Source organism: Doryrhamphus excisus, chromosome 15 (assembly GCF_030265055.1).
Source record: "Doryrhamphus excisus isolate RoL2022-K1 chromosome 15, RoL_Dexc_1.0, whole genome shotgun sequence".
NCBI classification, from domain to species: domain Eukaryota; kingdom Metazoa; phylum Chordata; class Actinopteri; order Syngnathiformes; family Syngnathidae; genus Doryrhamphus; species Doryrhamphus excisus.
This window is the reverse complement of record NC_080480.1, coordinates 1,485,063-1,507,691: the sequence shown is the minus strand read 5'-3', so window position 1 is coordinate 1,507,691 and position 22,629 is coordinate 1,485,063. Positions and strand designations below refer to the sequence as shown.

At 42.3% G+C, this 22,629-nt stretch overlaps 2 protein-coding genes across 4 annotated transcripts in view; one reads left to right on the top strand and one right to left on the bottom strand.

The window, feature by feature from the left end:
- LOC131103552 (meiosis inhibitor protein 1-like) overlaps window positions 1-22,629 on the bottom strand; it is a 38,115-nt gene that overhangs the window by 13,807 nt on the left and 1,679 nt on the right. For all 3 annotated transcript variants that reach the window (XR_009119623.1, XM_058049898.1, XM_058049899.1), the window contains exons 3-11: window positions 21,233-21,377; window positions 12,974-13,167; window positions 12,425-12,895; window positions 8,141-8,658; window positions 7,781-7,950; window positions 7,547-7,670; window positions 6,790-6,840; window positions 5,576-5,649; window positions 4,312-4,417 (exon numbers count right to left, since the gene is read on the bottom strand). Coding sequence is in view for 2 of the 3 variants with exons in the window: in XM_058049898.1 (XP_057905881.1) it covers window positions 4,312-4,417; window positions 5,576-5,649; window positions 6,790-6,840; window positions 7,547-7,670; window positions 7,781-7,924 (499 nt within the window). In the remaining variant the exon portion in view is untranslated. The remainder of the gene's footprint in view (window positions 1-4,311; window positions 4,418-5,575; window positions 5,650-6,789; window positions 6,841-7,546; window positions 7,671-7,780; window positions 7,951-8,140; window positions 8,659-12,424; window positions 12,896-12,973; window positions 13,168-21,232; window positions 21,378-22,629) is intronic.
- Window positions 9,651-22,629, top strand: part of LOC131103551 (ankyrin repeat and fibronectin type-III domain-containing protein 1-like) — a 15,901-nt gene continuing 2,922 nt past the window's right edge. The window contains exons 1-15 of the mRNA XM_058049896.1: window positions 9,651-9,816; window positions 12,295-12,618; window positions 12,756-13,032; window positions 13,121-13,321; window positions 14,662-14,775; window positions 16,168-16,265; window positions 16,462-16,552; window positions 17,085-17,192; window positions 18,185-18,284; window positions 19,066-19,195; window positions 20,451-20,570; window positions 20,738-20,844; window positions 21,257-21,371; window positions 22,067-22,233; window positions 22,320-22,497. Coding sequence (XP_057905879.1) covers window positions 12,457-12,618; window positions 12,756-13,032; window positions 13,121-13,321; window positions 14,662-14,775; window positions 16,168-16,265; window positions 16,462-16,552; window positions 17,085-17,192; window positions 18,185-18,284; window positions 19,066-19,195; window positions 20,451-20,570; window positions 20,738-20,844; window positions 21,257-21,371; window positions 22,067-22,233; window positions 22,320-22,497 — 1,968 coding nt within the window. The 5' untranslated portion in view covers window positions 9,651-9,816; window positions 12,295-12,456. The remainder of the gene's footprint in view (window positions 9,817-12,294; window positions 12,619-12,755; window positions 13,033-13,120; window positions 13,322-14,661; window positions 14,776-16,167; window positions 16,266-16,461; window positions 16,553-17,084; window positions 17,193-18,184; window positions 18,285-19,065; window positions 19,196-20,450; window positions 20,571-20,737; window positions 20,845-21,256; window positions 21,372-22,066; window positions 22,234-22,319; window positions 22,498-22,629) is intronic.

The window sequence follows — 22,629 nt, the reverse complement described above, 5'->3', positions numbered from 1 at the left end:
TTGGAAATCTCTAGAATAATGAGATTTAGGTTTGGCTTGGAGTCCATGTGGAAATCAGGCTGTTTAACAAAGAGTCATAGCACACATTTACCTGAGTGAAGTTGCCCCCCCCCCCCCAACTTATTTGTTTATGCCGCATTTGTGCCGGTTCGTGCAGTTAAAATGAATGTTTGCGCTGCTTTCGTTTTTGAGTTATTACAGTTTCTTTTAGCAGTCAACCAAAGTTCAACCCAGACCCCCCCCCCACCCCCCGCCCCATTTGCTCCAAATGAAACCAAAATAGTCTCATTCTTTAGGTGCTGCGTTTGTGCTGTTTTGTGCAGTTCAAATTAATGTTTATGCGGCTTTCTTTTTTGAGATATTAATTGAAGTTTTTGGGCTATTACATAATCAACCCCCCCCCCTTCCCCCCCTACCACCCCGTTTACTCCAAAAGATACAAAAAATTTCTCTTTCTTTAGTGCTGCGCTTGTGCTGTTTTGTGCAGTTAAAATTAATCTTTGTGCGGCTTTCTTTTTTGAGATATTAATAGAAGTTTTTGGGCTATTACATAACACCCCCCCCACCCATTTAATCCAAAAGATACAAAATTTTTCCCTTTCTTTAGTGCTGCGTTTAGGGCTGCTTTTCTTTTTTTAAGATATCAACGATTGAAGTTTTATTGAGTTCATTAAGGCTTCAGTGGAGAGTACACTTAACACTAAGATTAATCATAAGATGGCGTAGTTGAGTTAATGCGGAACCAAGTGACATTACATGCAAGTTGTGTTGGAGGCAGAATTAAGCAGATAAAAGCAGCTTGTCCAGCCTTAAAGGTCAAGTCTGACCATTTCAACCGTCAACAGCCATCGGCTGCTTCGGCGGCGGTGAGTGAGAGTGAAGGAAGGAAACATCTGAAGGACTTATTCTGAGCACAGGAGGCTAAACGGTGTTTAAAGTCCAGGGCAGTGCTGCAGGTGCTGAAGAGAGATTCAGGAGCAGAGATTGGGTGGAGAGAGAGAGAGAGAGAGAGCGAGAAAAAGAGAGACAGGAAGCGTCGACAATGTCGGCGAGTCAAGCTTCAGCCCAGCTGCTCTGTGAAGCACATCAAAAGCCACGCAGGGCTTCCAGACGCAGATGATTAAGCCAAAGTATACGAGGCGGCCAAGACGAGGCAGAGTAAGATGGGGGGGAAAGAGGAGCGAGGGGAGGAGGCTGATAAGACATAAGAGACAGACAGAAGTTGGAAATGCGTGGAGCACACAAAATAGGACAAAGGAGACTAAGGTAGTCGGAGTAAGAAAGCAGAATGATGACTGTGGAACGGTCATGACGTGGAACGGAGAAGGAAATGGAATTATATGGAATTATTGTCCCAAAATGCAGGCTAAATTATGAGAACCGTCTTTAGTATTATGCCCCATATGGCCTCTTTGGAGGGTTCATAAAAAGGGCCCAGTTCTTGCTTGTAGTTCTTAGCCTCCTTGTTATGGTTCCCTTTGCAGACCACAAATACCCAAGTGGAGAAAATGCGCATTTTTTAAATGAATAAAAAATATCTGAACGAAAGTGTAAGTCTGTGAAGGACTCTTGTCTGAATTCTGACTGGTGATTGGATGAGCAAGAGTCAGGGATGGGGAAGACTCAAGGACACTTGGGTACCAATTCTCAACTCGTTCGTTTTTTTGCCCCATGAACTACATTTTCGTTTTAGACACAAAAAAGTCCATTATAAATACGTCTTCATTAAATTCATTATACCTGACTGCTGTGCCCCGCCCCGCTTTTTCTCATGTTTTAACTGTGTATTAACGAATGAATGTTGTATTTTAATATTTATCTTTTTCTCCGTTTACTTGCTTTTATTCAACTCCATTCTTCTGCAAAGTGTCTTTGAGTGTTTTGAAAAGCGCTATACAAATAAAATGTATTATTATTATTATAAACAAGTTGTATCACCAAAGGCAAAGTTTTTATTAGAATAACTAAGTCACAAATTCACCAATAATATGACATTCGGCTGCGAATGCATTGATGATCAACGAGGAAGTGTTTTGTTGTCGTGGACCGCGCTACGGCGAAACGTGTGTGCAGTGTTGGAATTGAACGCTACCGTTGGTGTATTACGGTCAGCAATAAAGTTATGTTGAGACTTGCACATCATCACCTTCAAGCCCTTAGTGGCACTTTGGTCTGGGTTCTACCTTTTATGGTACGCTTATTCCCCGTCTTCATGGCGGTATTAAGGATTATTCAGGCACGTAAGAGCAAAGATGTGCGACAAGGAAAGGCAGACAGCAAGTGAGCGAGTGACGGAAATGTGGCGTATACTCGGCGTCGGTGCTGTCAGTGCGGGGCTGTTGTTAGTCACAACAGAGACGTGTTGATTGACAGGCTGCAGACAGATACACACAGTCAATAATGGTAGCCTGCATATTGCATCACTACCACCTGATGCCCGGTGGAGCTTGCGAGGCTCGTGTACATGCCCGTCAAGGTGGCAAAGAAAGAACGTTTTTTGTTTTTTCCCACGTTGCATTTGGTTTTTTTTGGAAGTGTTTTGGGATTCAATATTCCCAGGTTTTATTTCTAACTTAATTTGACTGGTCTTCTGCGGTCTTGGCGAGCGCAGCCATGCGTTTGACAATGCAGGTTTTGGAGTGTGGACACAACAAGGTTGTCTCAGAGCAGCTGGAGCATAATTGAAAAGGTCAGTTGGGGAGATTGAACTGATAGAAGTCACAGGAAGAAAAAGACGTGAGAAATATATTTTGCCCGTATTGCTGAGGTGCAGAGAGAAAGGAATGGGAGTTACTTTGAAAAGATAAATAAAAACATAAAAATGGGGAGTGAGGAGACATTTCAAGTGGGGAGAAATATCCTTACAAATATTTCTTCCATGTTCCAAAAAGTGAACTGCACGGTTTTTGTGAGCAATGCAGCATGATGAGCAGCCCGAGATCAAACCTCAGCAACTCCTTTTTCACTTGCATTTGAAGCAAAGTCAGTGAAAAGCTCGTCTCGGTCTCACTTATCTCCTTCACTTCCTCTCCTCTGCTGGAAAAAGGCAACAGATCTGGTTCATTGCCTCGGATCACCTTTCCATTCCCCGTCCTGACGGAGCCGTTTCACTGATTCAATGGTTCATGGCGAAGACTCGGGGTTGACTGACTCACTGGTGCTCAACGCAGACTCGCGTTTCAATGACAACCAGGTGCTCAAGGGTGACTTTCACTGACTCACGGGTATGAGACAAAGACTTGACTTTCACTGACTCACATGCATTTCATAAAAACATGAGTTTTTTACGGATTCACGGGTACTCGACACAACTCAAGTTAACTGACTCACGGGATACTAGACAAAGACTCGAGTTTCAGTTACTCTCGGGTGCTCAACGCAGACTCACGTTTCAATGACAAACAGGTGCTCGACAAAGACTTGACTTTCACTGACGCACAGGTATAGACAAAGACTTGAGTTTCACAGATTCACGGGTACTCAACAAAGACTTGACTTTCACTGACTCACAGGTATGAGACAAAGACTTGACTTTCATTGACTCACGGGCACTCGACAAAGACTTGACTTTCACTGACTCACGGGTACGCGACAAAGACTTGACTTTCACTGACTCGCGAGCACTCGACAAAGACTTGACTTTCACCGACTCACAGGTATGAGACAAAGACTTGACTTTCACCGACTCACAGGCATTCGACAAAGACTTGACTTTCACTGACTCACGGGTACTCGACAAAGACCTGACTTTCACTGACTCACGGGTACTCGACAAAGACTTGACTTTCACTGACTCGCGAGCACTCGACAAAGACTTGACTTTCACTGACTCACGGGTACTCGACAAAGACTTGACTTTCACCGACTCACAGGCACTCGACAAAGACTTGACTTTCACTGACTCACGGGTACTCGACAAAGACTTGACTTTCACTGACTCACGGGTACTCGACAAAGACTTGACTTTCACTGACTCGCAAGCACTCGACAAAGACTTGACTTTCACTGACTCACGGGTACTCGACAAAGACTTGACTTTCACTGACTCACAGGTATGGGACGAAGACGCCATTTCCATTGACTCACAAATGTTTAAAGAGGCCGCGAGTTTCACTGACTCATGGGTACTTTACGGAGACAAGTTTCCCTGACTCACGGGTGCTCGACGACGATTCGGCTTTCACAAGGGAAAAATAAACATCCCTAAACAACACAACAAATAATAAAAACCCAGTAACTCTGAAGTAGTAGAATCATGGAAACCAGCCCTTTTGGTCTGGTGTCTTAAAGTATCTACTGGCATGGTCTTACCATACTGGGTCACCAGGCTAAGGGCCACACTGGGCACGGCTTCCACCAGACTCCCTAGGAAGTTGAATGTTGGCAAGAAATCCTTCACATTGAGCTGGTCAATCACCTGGAGGACACATGAACAACCAGGACCAAGGGGATTTCAGGTTACAAATCGACCGTAAGCAGCAATGAGCAACATAACTAATACAAAGGCAGGTTCATCAAAATGATTCTAATGGGCTTTTTTTAAATTCTAATAATAATAATTTGTACAGAACAGAAAACACCCGTGTCTCCTTTCCCAGGGCCATGCATTCTACACGCTTCTTTTCCTGCTCTTTGCTGATACAGTAAATGTAATCTGTCTGCACCTCTACCTGCTGTTCTATGGCTGTCATCAGCTTTACTATTTTCCACCTGCAGTCTCGGCTGTTGCCGTTTTTACCGCCATCGCCTCCCCCATAGGTTACACAACAGCAGCAAGGGGGGAGACATGCATGCGTGTTTACCAAACAACTAGGATGAGGATGTGTTGTTGGTGGTGAAAGCGCTGCTGCATGCTTTGCAGCGGGACGATTCAACTCGTTCCATCTGGGGTTTTGGGTGGGGGGAGGGGGTTACCTTTCTCGTCTAGTTTATTTCAAGGTTGCGTGAGAGTAAATATTTTATTTACAGTTCCACGATTCAACATGTCTCAAAGCAGAGCTTATTCAATCTTAGTTTGTTCACTTCCTGCATTCGATATAAATAATTCGCAAAGAGCTACGGACATCAGGTCCCCAGGTGAAACCCCAGGAAGAAGTCAGAGAGTACCATGACCTCCGTAGGCAAGCCCGACCACCCCTCGACAAGCTTGACTTCTTCCCTTCATCTACGACTAGCTTATATTGTATATGATGTCAACGCAAAGCTTTGCTATACCTCACCAAAATGGCCACTACAGTCATAAAGTCATGAATAAAAACAAGTCCGAGATGCTCCATTGTCCAGGAGCGCTATGTTGTCTTTAAGAACTTCCTGTAATAAGCAAGTCTTTGTTATGCTTTGTTGTGCTTTGTGTAACGCCGTGAAGCAAAACCACCGGGCAAAGATCCTCTCCGTGACGGGAGTTCTCTGTTGGTTTTAGGAATCTGCAGCAAAAAATGTGAGTTGCTCCAAAGATTTGCATTAATGTTGAATTTGATTCGGCCGGTGGGCTGCCAGTTGGAGAGTTGGGCTTTAGAGTGCTGATCATGTGATCCGTGCGGAGATGAACACATTATCCCATCATGGGGTTTCTTACCTTTTTGTCAATTTGATCCAACACAAAGAGTAACGGCAGCTCGCTCTGAAGCTCTAAAAGCAGTAGAACCAGGACTGACAAGACATCCACACACAAAAGAGAGGCTTTCATCAAACATGTGATACACTGAATGAAAAATCATCAGACTAAATTATCTGAATCAAAGTTGTTTTTAATTGGTCACTATATTGGACCATTTTACTTATTTTAATGCAAATTAAGTACTAAAGAGCTATATTATTTACGAAGCAAAATAACCTGCCAACAGGACAGAAAAATATGCCATAAAATGCCAATTATATCTTGCTAGATGCAGTGTTTTTGCACTGTACTTTGTTTCTAGAACTTCCTGATTGATTGACAACCATGTATTTAATCAACTTTGAAGAATAGCTGTGCATGACTGATGCAGTTAAAAGGCACAACTGGATACATTCTTCTTTATCTTGCAAAATACACAAAGATAAAGTAGCTATTTTTCTGGTCCACAATCAGGTGAGTGTCAAAAGCTCAGTGCGTTCTTAGTCCGAGGCGAGGAGCCAGACTTTTAAGTGCATGCGGTACACCGCGTATTACAGCAAAGTGGTCCCCTGAGGCCTTCCAAGACGGCAGCCATAATATCTTTCTGTCATTTGCATTCAAACTTCTGGCTCAGCATTAAAAATTGCCAGTTCACCAAGGGGTCAGCATTTAGGAAGGATAAAGATAAAGCTGCACACAGCAGCCTAATTTAATCATTAAGAGACAAAGAGATATAAGCCTCAGAGCACACCGGGGGAATATTAAGGTTACAAAATGGAATCACGAATCATCTACGATGTTTCAATTAGTGTTACAGGTCAAGAAGCTCTGTTTATGTTTCTGCAAGCATAATGGACCAAGTGCGAGGAGCTTGCAGGTGAAGGCAATAGCAATGGCTCGGAGGCTGGATGCTATCCCAGTGAGGTTGGCTGTCAAGGATTTTCCCACTCGTCACTTGCAGGACTTTAAAGAAGCTTGGGCTGCACAGCGAGAAAGCCCTGAAGAATATCTTTAATTCAGTAGTGAGGGCATCAAAAGCTGGGGCAGGGCGCCTGAAACTCCGCTAACCTGACCACTGGTAGCATCGCTGATGTGTTAAATATTATTTTGAAAATAAGAAAGCTTTTAGTGATAATGTGCACAAGGACACAATAGTAGCGACTGGGATGGAGGGAGCTGGAAGATGTCCTTACCTTGGTCCACCTTTTCCAAAGTGGCTGAATCCACTGCAGGATGAAGCATCCCTGCAGACGATAATGACAGGCTGGATTTAAAAAGGGAACAAAAATGGCGTCCTTTATAAACCAACATGATAGGGTATGTCTTTAGTTCAGTTGATTTTTAATTTTTTATCCTGTTTTGTGCTTTTATTTTGTTAGCTCCAATCCTGTTGTGTCAAGTTCCACCCCTCGACTCCTGTTAGAGGGAGCTGGGGGGGGGGGGGCGCACCTGGTGGTTATCTGTAATTATGGTGCTATTTACGGTGCTGCAGGGGTATTATTGTTTGTACTGTGCTTGTGTCGTGAGGATTGCTGAGCTTTCTGTGCACTCCACTGCACCTTCTGCTGCCATTTCCTGCGGCCGGGCTTCTATTCTTTTTTTTTTTTTATTATTACTACCCTCCACTTTCAACTGCTTTCCTGCAGTCACTTGCTGTCTGCCTCAAACCCCTTCCCCGGTCGTTTGTTCTTCCCCTTTGACTCATTTTTTCCCCTAAAAGACTTGCACTCTTCGCCACGCTTAGTGACCTTATTGTTTGTATTGATTCAACCTGCCGCCATGTCTCCGCATGGTGGGGTTACACTCAAGAAAACCATTGCTGAACATAACACAATTGGTGACAGGTATTATTGTTATTGTTTATGTCCATATAAGAAAACACTTAACATTTCTTATTAATATCAAAACAAGCAATTTAAAGCTCCATGTCAAAACTGTGACGTTTCATACCCAGTAGAGAAGTTATAAACTGCATGGAGACTTGGTGGTCCTGTTGGAGCAGGTCCCGCAGGGCCCCTGGAGAACACTTGAGGACCCCGCTGACAGCCGACAAGGCATAAGCCTTCCTGACCGACTGTGGAACACAAAGAGATAAATGCGCAAGACAATTACCCGAAAGCTTTTACCTAATAAATTTACAGTACCTGAGGCTCAATGACAGTAAAAGGGTGAAATGTTACTCACCGAAACGTCATCACTCTCCAACATTTCAATCACGCAAGCCACGCAGAGCTGAAGGCCCCCTCCCTCTGCGGGGCCCAGACGCCCACTCCATCGTGGGTCGTGTCTGAAGTGAATCTTGTCGTATATAATCTCCTCGCTTGTCATTTTTTTTGGTGAAGTTACATTCTAAACTACAAAAAAAAACTAATTCAGGAGGCCATTATCTAAATAAATGGGATAGTGCTACATCAATTAGCTGTAATGGCGCCGAGAGAGCTAGGATAGATAACTAGCGAAGTATCTTCTCTGGAAAAGGAGTTCATTGGTTCTTAATATACAACATTTTTTCTTTCAAAATGACGGAGTACTAAATTAAATTACCGTTTCAGCAGTTAGGTGGCCTTTAAGGAACAGCTACGTCTGGAAACAATTGCTAGGTAACTTTTTTTTTTCATTTGCTAGCTAACTAGCTAACAGCTACAACTTTAGAGACGAAAGAAACGATCCAAATATCCACAGCATTGATACCGAGGGTAGCATCGGTATAGGATGATACTAGCGCTATAAGAGTGCTATTAAAGTAAGTGTCCTGTATTACTCTGATTATAGCGTGGAGTGTATCAATTTGATACTAATTTGCACTATCGCTCACCACAGCTAACAAACTCAATTTAGAAGCTGAAAACTTTATTGATATCAACATTTAAAAAAAAAAAAACAAATGGATGAGTATCCGATGGCATATACTGTATAAGGGGAAAATATCACAAAAAATACCCAGCACTATAATGATTTTCTGTCTTTAGCCGTACATTTAATGAATAGTTTAAGGGAGGGAAAAAAATAAAAACAAGTGGTTTGGATGTTGTTTGCCGGATCAATAACATGAAGTGTGCAGCCTAAAGGGATACAAAAGAAACAAATTACAAGTCTTTCTCCCCCAGACACTCATTAAGTATAACAAATTACTTCTGTACCAGAAGCAATACTATAAGAACGTACTTTATCATTACAAAATGGCCAGATTGCTTCAACTTCTCTGCCATAGTAAATACCGTGTCACATTGTCTTTAACACACACAATATTTATTAGCACTTTTTTACAATTTGGAAATTGCTAAAGTAAATAAAGTTATCACAGTTTAGACTAAAAACGATATCCGATGTTACACTCCAAAGACATACAGTAGAAACTTGCATGTGCTTTATTCTAAGGGTCCCAATTGTGCCATTTCCTTGACAACAAACCCAATAATAAAAAAAAAACGCACAACACATACAGTAGTCTTGTGTGCAGAGGATTGGAGAGTGCAAATCTAATCTGACAATATATGTGACCTCCCTCCTCCAGTGGAAGAAATGCAAGCAAATAGACGCTACTGTGCAGGAAGTACGTGGCCACAGGCTGGTTTAGATGACTAAGACGAGCAAGAGATTAAAAAAAAAAAAAAAAGGTGTCCGTATTTGTAAAAACGATATTATTAGTGCTTGTGCAGGACCGGCCACGCTGAAAGAGACAAAGCATGGAGACATATGGATTGTGCTGGAGGCCAAACATAAAACGGGGACGCATGCAAACAAATGGCTTTGCTTTTCTATGGCTTTTGTTTGCCTGGTGTGAGCCACTTCCTGTGTGCAAACAAAACAGCATTCGTGTGAGTTTCCAGTCATCTCAGGTAGTCCCGTTAGCAAACTGATACTTATTGATGGCAAGTCAATAAGTTGTGTGTTTTCACTACTTGGTTAAGAGTTTTAACACTTTCTGTTGTACACTAATCTTTTGGAAGTTGGATGTGACGACACAATTCAAGCCGTCTTGTTAGAGATGCTGTGTTGACCTCACTACACGGGAGGAGGGCCCATAGAGGAGGAGGAGGAGGAGGATGAATAAGGGTGTGCTCTCCTCACTGAAAATGTGTTCAGGTGCAACTCACCCACAGAGGGGGAAAGTTCTCAAGTCGTTCCAATGGATTACATCTAATCTAAAATGAAGATTATTTCACAAAAACGGACCCTAGTGAAACAAAGATTCAGAATCTAGAAATCGTCATCCAAAGGTAAGAATATCAGCAAAATATCTCATTATATACTCAATTGACATCCCTGCAGTCTAACAGTCCAGTGACCAAAAAGTACAGTAGTACTGTAATTCCTGTTACCTTACATTACGATGTAACACTATACTCCTTGTAGTAGGATAATATGTGGTCTTATGTTGTTATAGTGCCTGTTAAAAGGACGGAATGTGTATTAACTGGAGGTCAGGGGGGGTCGAACGTACTACGGCCCGCTGCTTGTTTTTAATTGGCCTGGACACACAGTAGAAATGACACGCAACCAAGAAAAAAAAAAAAAGTAAAAAATTATACACTATAGATAATATACAGTATAGCTAATACTACTATAGTTACGGTACTGTGTCTAAAGCAGTGATTCTCAACTGGTGGGTTGCAATTCAAAAGTGGGCTTTTTTTTTTTGCCAGGGCAACAAAAAAAGAATGTAGTGACCCCATGTCTGTGAATGCACCTCGGATTTTTGCCATTGCTATTTGTTTGCTACGCCGCCACAAGGCGCGTGGCGTGTTTATGGCTATTATTCTCAAACTTGAGCGGGGGAGGAAGGACATCGCGACACAGCTGCGGATATCTGCTGGAAAAGAGCACGCCGTAAAAAGCGAGAGATAGCGTCTCACCGCGGCAGCTCACGTTGAAATAACGAGAAGCGTGAGTTGAAACATTTCCACATTTCGATGTTGCCACTCTTCATCGAAACCCGTTAATGAAGCGCTAATTTAGAGGAGCTTTGAGGACAGTTTCATTATCATGTCATTGCTAAAAGCAAAGTGCAATTTTGACAGGCCGTGCAGCTTCATCAGCAGTCCGCCGCATGCAGCTGAGAACTGAAGCGCACACGTAGCGGAATTTCACATGTAAAACCCACAAAAACCTCAGGACTTGTCCTAGTCTTGAGCGTGTAGGCCCTTTTAATATATCATTACACAAACACCATTTGCATATTGTTTTTGTCCTTCTCCCAGATGTTATGCCTGTGCTTATTTTGCCATGCCTCAAGAGCTAATCCCCGCTCCCACTTGTCTCTTCAGCACTTTAAAGCTGCCGTAATACATAATAAACAAACGGAAGAGAATTGAACCAATAACAGGGGTTGTTATCACCCCTACGCGGTACCAAATGCCCGCATCCTGGCAGGTGCGGGTCTAGTCTCCAAGCCAGGGAGGTCACAAGTGTTGTGTATCAATGACAGCGTTGGCGTCACGGGGGGCTAAAACCTTCATATTACGTCCAACGGGGGATATATCCTTTTACAAAAGGACAGTAGACTACTTAGGAGCAAACAAAAGACCTCTTTTTCTGTGAGAAAATTAGGGTAAGATGAACCGATGTGAAAATCACTCCAAATTAAAGTCTGTGAAAAGGGAGGCTAGAAAGCCGGAAACTGGTGACAAATATAACGTATGACTTGCTGGATGACTGGCTGCTTGGCAAATTGGGTTGAAATAATGGAGGAAATAATGAAAGACGGTTAAACATCACCAACACTATTACAAATCACACATGCTCACTACGTTTAAAGAATATTTGTCATACAAAAAAAAAAAATACAGAACACCCTTTAAGGCATTTTTCATGTATTGGAACTTCTATCCATTTATCCACCTACGCAGAATCAGTACATTCTAGTCCAGTGATTCCCAATTTATCAACCCTTTGGAAATCACAGCAGGTGATTACTCAATTACTCAATTACTTACTCAATTTAACAGCATGACTCACGGTGTGCTCTTACAAAGAACGCCAAGATCATCACACAGCAAACTAACACGCAATCGGTCGCTAAGAAATACACAAGTACTGATACAAGTAAAAAAAAATAAATAAATAATGGTTTTAACATTTTCCCATAATGCATCGTTTTGTCCACAAGAGGAGCCCAGAGGGAGGCTGACGTCATTGCAGCACCCCGGCATGCATAACCCAATGAAATGCTTTGCTTGGACAAATTATGATATTATGGGAAAACGTTAAAGAGCTCCCTTTTTCCCTCGACACAACATTTAATGATGAGTAGTAGTTCTGAAGTCATGATACCACGGCCATAAATTAGCCGCATTTCTGTATAAGCTGCAGGTGAAGGCGTCTTCAATGATAATTGTTGTTTTATACAAAATAAATCTATAACTGCAAAACTATCAATCGGTGTGTTAACATTTGTGAGACGTCTGGCGTAACTGTGTTGGTCAGACTCTGATGACATCGTAGAAGCCGACTTCCGGTTCCTGTTTCATTGTGTTAGCAAGCGGCTAACAAGGACGTTTTGTCATAAAAACTCAATTTGCACTCACGCAGTGTATGGTGTCTAACTGGCCTTCCACTGTAATCATTTTGGGAACTATTGAAGTGAAATTGATTAAGGAATAAGTTGATTTAAAATGTTCAATACAAATCTGACTCTAATTCTATTATTTGTCTTTCAATTTCTACTTTTCCTTTCACACTTTTTACTTTTACACTAGATCTTCTGATGACTCGTCTTTTCTCCGCTTTCTCACGTACCCTTCCTCATTCTTAAGCCAGACTCCTAATCCCTCCACCTATGGGCTAAAAACGACCTCCCTCTTCTCTCTTTGTGCTCCTTCTGCTCACCTTCTGCTCCTTCTCTCCTGTCCTGCTTTGTCATGTCCGTATCCACGAGGAACCCACCCCATCGCCGGCGCTCCTTGGGTCCCGTCTCGCCCAAGCGGATCTATAGAAATCTGTCGTGCCGGCTAAGGGGAGGGGAGTCGTCTGTCGGCAGGGGAGCAGGCGCACCCAAACACCTCGGCAAGTCTGCAGATGCTGTAAGATATTTCACACGACGCTACATCTCTGTCACGCTGATGCTCACATGCGGATTGCTTGTGTCTTTCCATGATGATGTAACTCCTGCCTTGGACTCCCCTGACCCAACCTGACAACCTTCTTGTAACCCTATTAGTACAAGACCTTGTGGGACGCGGTGGAGAATGAAGACACGCTGGCTGTTCAAACTCTGCTGTCCAGAGACCACAAGAACTGCAGAGGAGGAGGTGGAGGAGGTGGCGGCCTGTGGGAGAGAGGAGAAAAGAAGGACAGAGACTGGGAGAAAGAAAGGGAGAAGGGGGTTAACAGGGTGAGCGAGCAGGGTCTGGTCCCGCTGGATGTGGCTGCACTCACCCACAATTCCCCTCTGCTCCACGTGCTGACAAAGGCGGGAGCCAGACATAACCCCGTTTGTGAGTCTTGGAAGAACGCATATCATGACAAAGATATCAGCTGATCAGTGATTGGCTGTGGCGGTTGATGGCGTGGACTTCCTGTTAGTGTGCAGACCGGCAGACTGGGCGCTGAAGCTCGACGATCTGGTGGCGCTGGCGAAGAAAAGGGTGGAGGAGAGGAAACAGGAGTTACCGAGGAAGGCCGGGGCCGGGTCTCACGCGCAGGCTGACGTTCAAAGGCAGATCCGGCTTTGGAGTCTCAGGCTGCAACTGTACTGCCGGATGAAGGAGAACTTCCACAAAACAGGTCAGGGGTCAGGGATGGCCTTCGGGCAAGAATATTGAACACTTTTATGATCTTGTCCTTCAAGAAGGAGGTTCTTGCTCGGTGTCAGTGTCCAAACCTTTATAGGTATGAACGTGGGTCTTCAGAAATAATCTTCAAAAATCTTTTCTTGTATTATCACTTAATTTCCATAATACTTTTGTACCTTATTACCATATTTGTATACAAAAAATTACATTATTTATTATTCTTATTTATCTATTATTCTCATTTTTATTCTGGTAACATTCCATCTACTTTTTTTTATTTTTTACTTTTTCAACTACAATTTTCCAATTATAGTATTTGTATTTCTACAGTATATAATTATTTCTTATCAATTTTACTCATTGTAATATTTTGACTTTATTGTCATGACTTTCTCCACAACCAAATTTTAAAAAATCATATTATGACTTAAGTCTTTTTTCCTGTAATATTTCAACTTTATGCTACTAAAATGAAAGTATTTTTCCTCATAATATTACAATGTTATTCTAATAAAATTATGACTTTTTCTCCTTAAATAACAATATTTTTCATCATAATATTACAATATTATTCTAATAAAATTATGACTTTTTCTCCTTAAATAACAGTATTTATCCTCATAATATTACAATGTTATTCTAATAAAATTATGACTTTTTCTCCTTAAATAACAGTATTTATCCTCATAATATTACAATGTTATTCTAATAAAATTATTACTTTTTCTCCTTAAATGACAGTATTTTTCCTCATAATATTACAATATTATTCTAGTAAAATTAAGACATTTTCCTCCTTAAATGACAATTTTTTTCTCTTAATATTTTAACTTTTTTCTTTTTTGATTTTTCTTATGAAAGTTTGGATTTAAAAATGTACCGCGGATAATGACAAATGGCCACAAACAGCCCCCGGGCCGCACTTTGGACACCCCTGCTCTGTACGGACGCCTTTTACTGCATGCGGCCCTCCTTTCTTTCCTCTTACAAGCAATTAGCTGACACTTTACGGCCGTGTCGTTATTGTCAGGGTGAAAATGTCAGCTCAGCCTTTTGAATGCAGTAAAACCAAGCTCAGCCCTGATAGAAGATTCCCTAGCCTGAGGAACAAATTGAAAAAGCCACCATGTTTCTTTGTCTGAGAGCTCCTCTTTAATCGCCCCACTGTGGGTCAAACAAGGTGTGGAAAAAGGCAAGAAAGGCAAGAATTGAGTCTTTTCTACGGCGGGGTTGAGGTTGCCATATTAATAATGGAGTTTCACTGTAGGCCAAAAGCCTCACGAATAACAAGTTCTAAGTCTCCCGATTGACTTTTGTGTACGTTTAATCCAGAACTGCCAGGATGTCCCTGCCACGTATCCATACTGGTGACCAGCACGTCTTCCCTCCTGGTGGCAATCAAAGAGCCAGACGGCGACTGTGGAGGACTCATCACCTGCTACAAAGGTAGGTAACGCTAACCGACCCCGACCCTGATGCTTTGCAGCATGGCGGTGTGGTTAGCACGTCTAGGAGCGGAGCTGTCATGGTTGCAACAATAACAATCAGGTTTGATGCTAATTCTGAACACGGCTTCGTACTAACTGAAAAGGAAGTTGAGGTCAGGCACCCTGCTTGCAGGATCCGAGCCAATACGGTTATTATTTTTTACATTACAGCTGACTTCAACAAGGTCTCCAAAAGTGGCCACTAAATGTGGAAAGATTATGGAAATTAGCTAATAATAATAATGGTTTATTAATCATGAATTATTCAGTTTGAGCCACCACAAATGCTTTTGGCACTACCAAATAAAAAATAAAATAAATAATTAAAAATACATGAAATATAGTTATCATTTGTCGAGAATTTGGTTGCGAAAAATGTTATAATATTACAAAAATAAAGTCAAAATATTATGACAATAAAGTCATTTAAATAATTAAAAATGCATGAAAAAATTACAAATATAGTTATCATTTGTGGAAAATTTGGTTGCAAAAAATGTTATAATATTACAAGAATAAAGTAAAAATATTATGACAATAAAGTCATAATTATGAGAAGAAGGTTTTCAACAATATGTTGAAATAGTCTGAAAAATAAAGAAAAAAACACACAATTTTACGAGAATAAACTCACAATAATATGAGGAAAATTATTTCTAATGTATATTTATAAATAAATAAAAACAACAAATAGAAAATTTGGTTGTGGAAAAAGTACTAATATGAGAGTACTTTCAATGTTACTGCAGACCTGCCAGCATGGGAACATTGCTAGTAGTAGACAGTAGTCTAGTAGTAACACGTCTATTCTGGTACAGCAAGGGTGGGCCTCGACGCTGTAGAACGGGGGTGTCCAAAGTGCAGCCCGGGGGCCATTTGCAGCGCGCTTTTGTTGTATTTTTTTGCTACAAATGTGTTATATTACCGGAATAAAGTTGAAATATAAGAAGTGTATTTCCAAATATTACTTAAGAGGAGGAAACTTTCAATAAAAAGTGGGAAGTTCATACTAATAATACTAGTAGTCAACACGTGATTTGGCTTTTAAATATGCCTGTAAAGGGGGCGAGGGGAGGCGTGCGGGAAAATGATTAATAACCACTGAATTAATTTTTGATGATGACGATCGGGTCGGCCATCTAGTAGCAAACCCAGGGTGCATTCCTCCGCTACCAGTGAATGCGTCTTATGCAACTTGTCTCTGGTGTTGCCTGACTGCCCCCCACCCCCTATCCCCCCCACCCCCCCACGCCGCCACATGCAAGCGGAGTATAGCGTATGTACCCAGGGCTTTGAAAGTCGCAGCTCAGAAAGAGAATAATCCATCAGTGAGATTGTTGTGCCTTCACAGTGGAATGGAGCACCTCAGCTAGCTTCAAGCGCATCCTTGGCTCAGCTCAAGTCGCAGAGACCAAGAATCCTTCCTATAGCATCAGGGGACTCACAGCTGTAAGACACGTAGCACCTACACACACCTACACATGGGTGACACACACCTACACATGGGTGACACACACCTACACATGGGTGACACACACCCCATTGTGATGGCAGATCCCTCTGCCATCACCAAGGACTGTAATATAATATAAGACGTACGTCACGTCTCAACTATATGATCATTTGTGGCCTTTTTTGAACGCAGGGAGAGCATTACTACGTCAGGGTGAGCGCCTACAACGTGAAAGGATGGGGCCCGCCGCAATGCTCGACTCCCGCCAGCGCCGCCCCCTCCAGTAAGTACAACCATAAACCCTCGGGGACGCTTTTTCTCAAAGGGTGCTAATGTCCTCTATTTTTTTGTTATGTTTGTTTTTCACACCTGCTCCTGCCCGCATGTGGAAGTGTCAGGATCCACTCATAGCGGGTACATGAGTGGCAAATGATTCAAATATGGAGGTTTTAAAGATGTCGCCGTGACTCAGCCGGCTTTGCGCCAGTTTTGCTGTGAGCTTGAATTAAGATGGAATCGTTCATGCATGCGCTTCATCTCCGCTCATTCCTTCACGTAACGCCCCCCCCCCCCCTCCGCGGCTAAACCATTGAAGACGTGCAAGATGGCCGAAAGAATTCAATTATTACGGCAAAAAGAAAAGATCATTCACCTTCTCTTTGTTGCCGTATGAGTTAAATGGGACCAATTGGTTTGATGCCGTCATGGATGTGGAACATTCAATTGATTTGACTGCCAATGACCTTTATTCAATGATTCCCACATTCAATCGATTTGAGCGCCAATGACCTTTATTCAATGATTCCCATCCCCAGGCTGGAGGGAGTGCAGCGGTGTCAAGTCGCAATACAGAAATCACGAGGCTTTAGTCAGGAAGCTCCTGGAGGACGGCGGAGAGACACATCGAGGAGGATACTGTCGAGGTAACGCGTCTATTCTGGTACAGTGAGGGTGGGCCTCCACGCTGTAGAACACGGGTCCACTAAAGTGTCCACTAAGTCTAGAAATTAGCTGGTAATAATAATAATTAAAAAAAAAAATAATAGTAATAATAATAATAATAATGAATTATTCAGTTTGAGCCACCACAAATGCTTTTGGCACTACCAAATAAAATATAAAATAAATAATAAAAAATACATTAAAAAATAACAAATATTTGTGGAAAATGTGGTTGCGGAAAATGTTATAATATTACGAAAATAAAGTCAAAATATTATGACAATAAAGTCATGATTATGAGTTTTCAACAAGATGTTGAAATAGTCTGAAAAATAAAGAAAAAACAACAGAAATGGAATAAAACCCGCAATTTTACAAGAATAAACTCATAATATTATGAGGGAAATTATTTCTAATGAATATTTATAAATAAATAAAAACAACAAATAGAAAATGAGGTTGTGGAAAAAGTACTAATATGAGAGTACTTTAAATGTTACTGCAACATGGGAACATTGCTAGTAGTAGACAGTAGTCTAGTAGTAACACGTCTATTCTGGTACAGTAAGGGTGGACCTCGACACTGTAGAACAGGGGTGTGCAAAGTGCGGCCCGGGGGCCATTTGCAGCACGCCATTGTTGTATTTTTTGGTCCAAATGTGTTATATTACAGGAATAAAGTTGAAATATAAGAAGTGTATTTACAAAGATTACTTAAGAGGAGGAAACTTTCAATTAAAAGTATAAAAATGGGAGAAGTGGGAAATTCATACTAATAATACGATTTGTCACAAAGCATCTTACTGGTCTAGCGGCCCTTGCATCCTTTCATTTCCCAGTCATGCGGCCCCCGGTGGAAATAGTTTAGAATGCCAATTAAAGCCATTTATTTATCTGTCGGCACGAGGAGAAGCCAGCCCCTTTTTAGCATGTGGTGACATGTGCCTGATATCGCCCCTGTGTTGCTCCGCAGAGCGCCCCAAAGCCCAGACCCCCAGCAAGCGTCTGTCTGTGTCTCGGGGCATCAAACATCTGTTCCAGTCTGCTACCAAGTTTGTTCGTCTCCTACAGAGGTACGCCCCCGTCTGTGTTAGCGTGTTAGCCGCCTGATGGCACTTTTTCATGTGACGTGATTACGGCGGTAAAGCGCGGCTTAGCTGTTTTGTTGGAAGAAGCGGTCGTGGTGATGGCGGTGGCGATTAGGGAGGAGTTCCTTTCAGCAACATTTACTGCTGGAAGTCATTGACTGTGGACTGGGATTATAATAATATACGAGCGTCGTATTTGATCGCCAAAACAACAGGCTTTTGTTGCAGGTTTAAATTATCTTACAACATGACAATAATCCCAAACATGAGATGGCTAATGTTGCAGCTGTAACCCACGGCGAGCTGAAACTCAACTCTGAACCCCACGACGTCACTTCCTGTCCGCCCCTCATTCAGTTCCCTCCCCTGGCACAAGAACATACTTAGAGCAACACAAACAAGTCTTATTTATGTGGCTTATTATGTCTACTATATCAGGTAATGAGTGTAAAGGTGACTATAGGGGTGCTATTTCATGTCTAGAGGGCTCTATGACTATATTTAGAAGGTTGTAAACATCTTTTATATGCTCTAAATACAAAAAAATTCAATTTCTACATAAGGAATCCTGCTTTGCGGACATTCACGTATCCACTGGAGATAAACAAGATTACTGTAGTTCTTTCTGGATGGAACCATGGGATGTTTTTTGTTTGTGATGAAAGTCCTTTTGAACTGTGTCGGCTATTTTTGGCTATTTTTGGCACAGCAAAGTTAGATTTAACTCCAGTTGATCTTCCTTTCGCTCTCCTATGAATGCCATCAGGGGCGTGTACTTGGCAACTGTCTTCTACCACAAGGAAATCATCCTGGTGACGGCCGAAGATCAACTCCCACTGGTGGAGATCCAGTGCTGCTCAACCTCGCTCATCCACAACTTTGTTTGGTTTGCAAAGGTGAATCTCGTACATCAAATGTCCGCAACATTTTGATATACCGATGGCACGATCTAATGAGACCGAGTACAACAACAACAGCCGCCATGATGGAGATAGTGAGGCTGGGAGGTAGTAGAGCACAGACCTTCACCAAGGTGGAGAAACATCAATAAAACACATTTGCCCCCCCCCCGCTATACAACGATACTGGATGTCAAGACGGCGCAAGTGTGGCCTGAGGCCGTTTTCGGCCCCTCAGCCAATAAAATCAATTCATTATGAATGAGTTCTACGCTGCTGCCATCTTAAATATTCCACCCAGAAAAAAAAACAGCCATTTTGTATTGATAGTATTCACTTGACAAGATGCTATGCTAAACAAGTTCTTGCATTCAATTCATATCGATCTCGTCTCTTGACCGGAGGTGACAAGAAAAACTCATAAAAAAGGGAAAAACTAAGATTGAACGACAAGGGTTTGGATTTACCAACAGAACACACACACAAAAAAAAAAAGAGTAGCACCATCAAGAGCCACGTACTGCGAAAGTGGCTCTAAATACTCTGTGCTCGAGATGCATCTCCCCAAACCGAGTAAAACGGTACTGTGACGCTGGTTTAAATCCCACAATAGGAGCAAGTCATTATTATAGAGCGTTATGAGGACTTCTAAAAGATTAGCATTGCCAAAAACAACACCGGTCACTGCCAATAGAGTCAGGGAAAGGGAGGGAGGTGTGGGGGGGGGGTGCTGGCAGAAAATTGCTGACCGTGTCAATGAGCAAGTTAACACTGATTGTTGTACTACGCCTTTAGTGTTTTCGGGTCCCAAAGCTCGACATTGTGGAACCTTTACGTAGGAACCCTGATCCATATGTCAAAAAATGGCGTTTTGGTTCTCATAGCATTCTGACTTATTAACCGTTATTAACTAGGGACTATATACACATTTTATAGTTTGATAAAATTTGCATTTTAAGACTGAAATGTGATTGACGCTGTCAAACTTCTTATTGTGATAGTGGTTTGCAGTGCTGTAGAACTGTACTGCATAGATAGAACTCATAAATGGGCCTCCATATTAATGGAACGTTGACCGTCAATTAAAAAAAAAAGTGAGCTTTCTTGTACCGGATCTCATTAGATTGCATAAGTGGCCACAATTTAGCGTGCGTCCACTGGAAGGCGGCCATTAAGAACCTCCACGGGACGTACATCAATGATTCAGCACGTAATTCCCTGTGTCAAATGCGCTTTATCTACTTCCCAACAGTTGTCCTGTGCGTGGCAGGAAGTGCCCCGGCTCCAGCAAGCGCTCGCCTCTGCTCATTCATCTCCCTCGTCGCTCCTCCAGAACAGACACAATATTTTAAGAGCCGTCTCCCAGCTGCAGGTAGGACGTTAAGCGGCTAACGCCGCATCACAGGAAGCAATAACCGAGGTTAATTGCTATTTTAATTGCTTATTAATACGTTACCTCCAAGTGCCGCCTACATCGGGATACGCAAATGCACACCCAGGACCCCTGGTAGCCATATTTATCCATGCTCTTGTTTACAGTCATCGTTGGGGACAATGGACCTCGGCCAGGTTCACTATGAGCCGCTCAAAGACCGACAGGGGAACATTTTACTCGTGACGCTGAAGGAGTTCCCAGACCTTCCCAAGTGAGGAAAAACTCCATTGTTACTTTATGTTAGTGGTCTTGCAGGCATTTGTACCGCCTTAAAATATCTGCAAGGATAATCTCCTTGTAACAGTGCTAAGACTCCATGACCCCTCTAGAAGTCAATGGCATTCAACCATCTTTATCCTTAATGATGGTGGTGACAGTCTACGGTTTCCATGGCGATTGCTTTCTTTTTCTTTAGTGCGCCGCCACTTGGGAGACACATTGTATGCTAACCGGAAAATTTAGGCAAAACGAGGCAAAATTTGGCATGAAATAAGTTTTTAACCGAAAAACACACAAACCTATGAGAAGGTCAACAGCATGCATGGAAGATGCTAACGTTCTTGCATCGTGTGAATGAGTGTCTGTTCCCGTGTGCTTACGTTTTCATCCTTTGTGCCCCCAAGCCACCCGGAGCCTCCTCTACAGTGGATGCCTTTGGCCCGCCTGGAGAAGAACCGCAGTAGAATTCCTCTGCTGCCTGAACCCACCGCCATGGACATGCTCTACGAACAGCTCAGGGTCAGCCTAATTTGGATTGAAATCAAAATATTAAATGATATTCTTGTACAGTAATCACAGTTCATTGCTTCCAACCATAACTAAAATTGTCACAAAGTATAGAATTCCCCATTTATGAATGTATTATTTTTGTAGTTAGAGCATAGAAAGCCTTGTATAAACAGGTTTTATTATAAGAGCCCTCTAGACATTAAAAATAGCACCCCTATAGTCACATTTAGACTTGTATAACATGGGGAAAATGTCTTGTTTTTCCAGGTCCTCATCAATGTAAGTAATGTAACATTACTGACACCTAGTGACCAGTGTTGAATACTACATATCAGTGTTTTCTGAATGCCTTACATTTGTATTTTACTTCATTTAGCCATTTGAACAGTTTCCATTTATGCCAAAAACATGTAAAATATGCTTAAATATGCCTTTTTGGACTGAAAGTATACTGTAGTCAACCACAAGGCAGCCATAATTGATGAATATATTTTGAAAAACTGCAATAAAGTGAAGCACAAAGTAGCGAGGGACGACTGTATACATTTTAAATAGAATTTCCTCCCATTTTACTGCTATACAGACTGTTCTGACCCATAGAGCTGATTGGAATAGCAAGCCATGTTTTTCCGTCTTGAAGTGATAGAAGGTCCAACCCAAATGAGCGAGACACCCCTTGAATGTAATCTCCCGTTCCTCGGCAGGAGAAGCTGGCCTACCACAGACACAGCAATCAGTGGGCCCAGCCGGGTCTGTACGTGGGCATCCTGAAGTTATGGAGCTCGGTGGAACAGATAAGGGTTCTGGTGCCTCGACGGCTGCCCAATCTACTCTGCCACACACGGGTCAGACATAATGCCCACGTCAGCAGGTAACACGGATGAAAGCACGGCTGACATATTCCTTTTTAAAATCGCTGCTCTTTTGGTGTTTTATTGCGTTGTCATTTTGTGCTAGAGAAGAGTGGGCGTGGCTCCAGAGTAACGTCTATGCCACATCCGGAGACACCGTTCCGAACTTCCTGAGCAGCAAGGATGACTACTTGATGGAAAATAGCAGCTTGGTGGAGTTTATCAGGTCTCTCAGAGCGGCGGTCTCACATCTCCTGACAAAGCTCAACATCCCCCTCTACAGGGTAAACACAGTTTGACACCTTGAAAGGAGACGTCTCACCGGGTTTCATCTCAGTGATAAAGATAAAAATAATAACAAACAGGGGCGGAGCCACGAGTTCCAGGCACAATGATCCTGAGTTGAGTTAAATGCA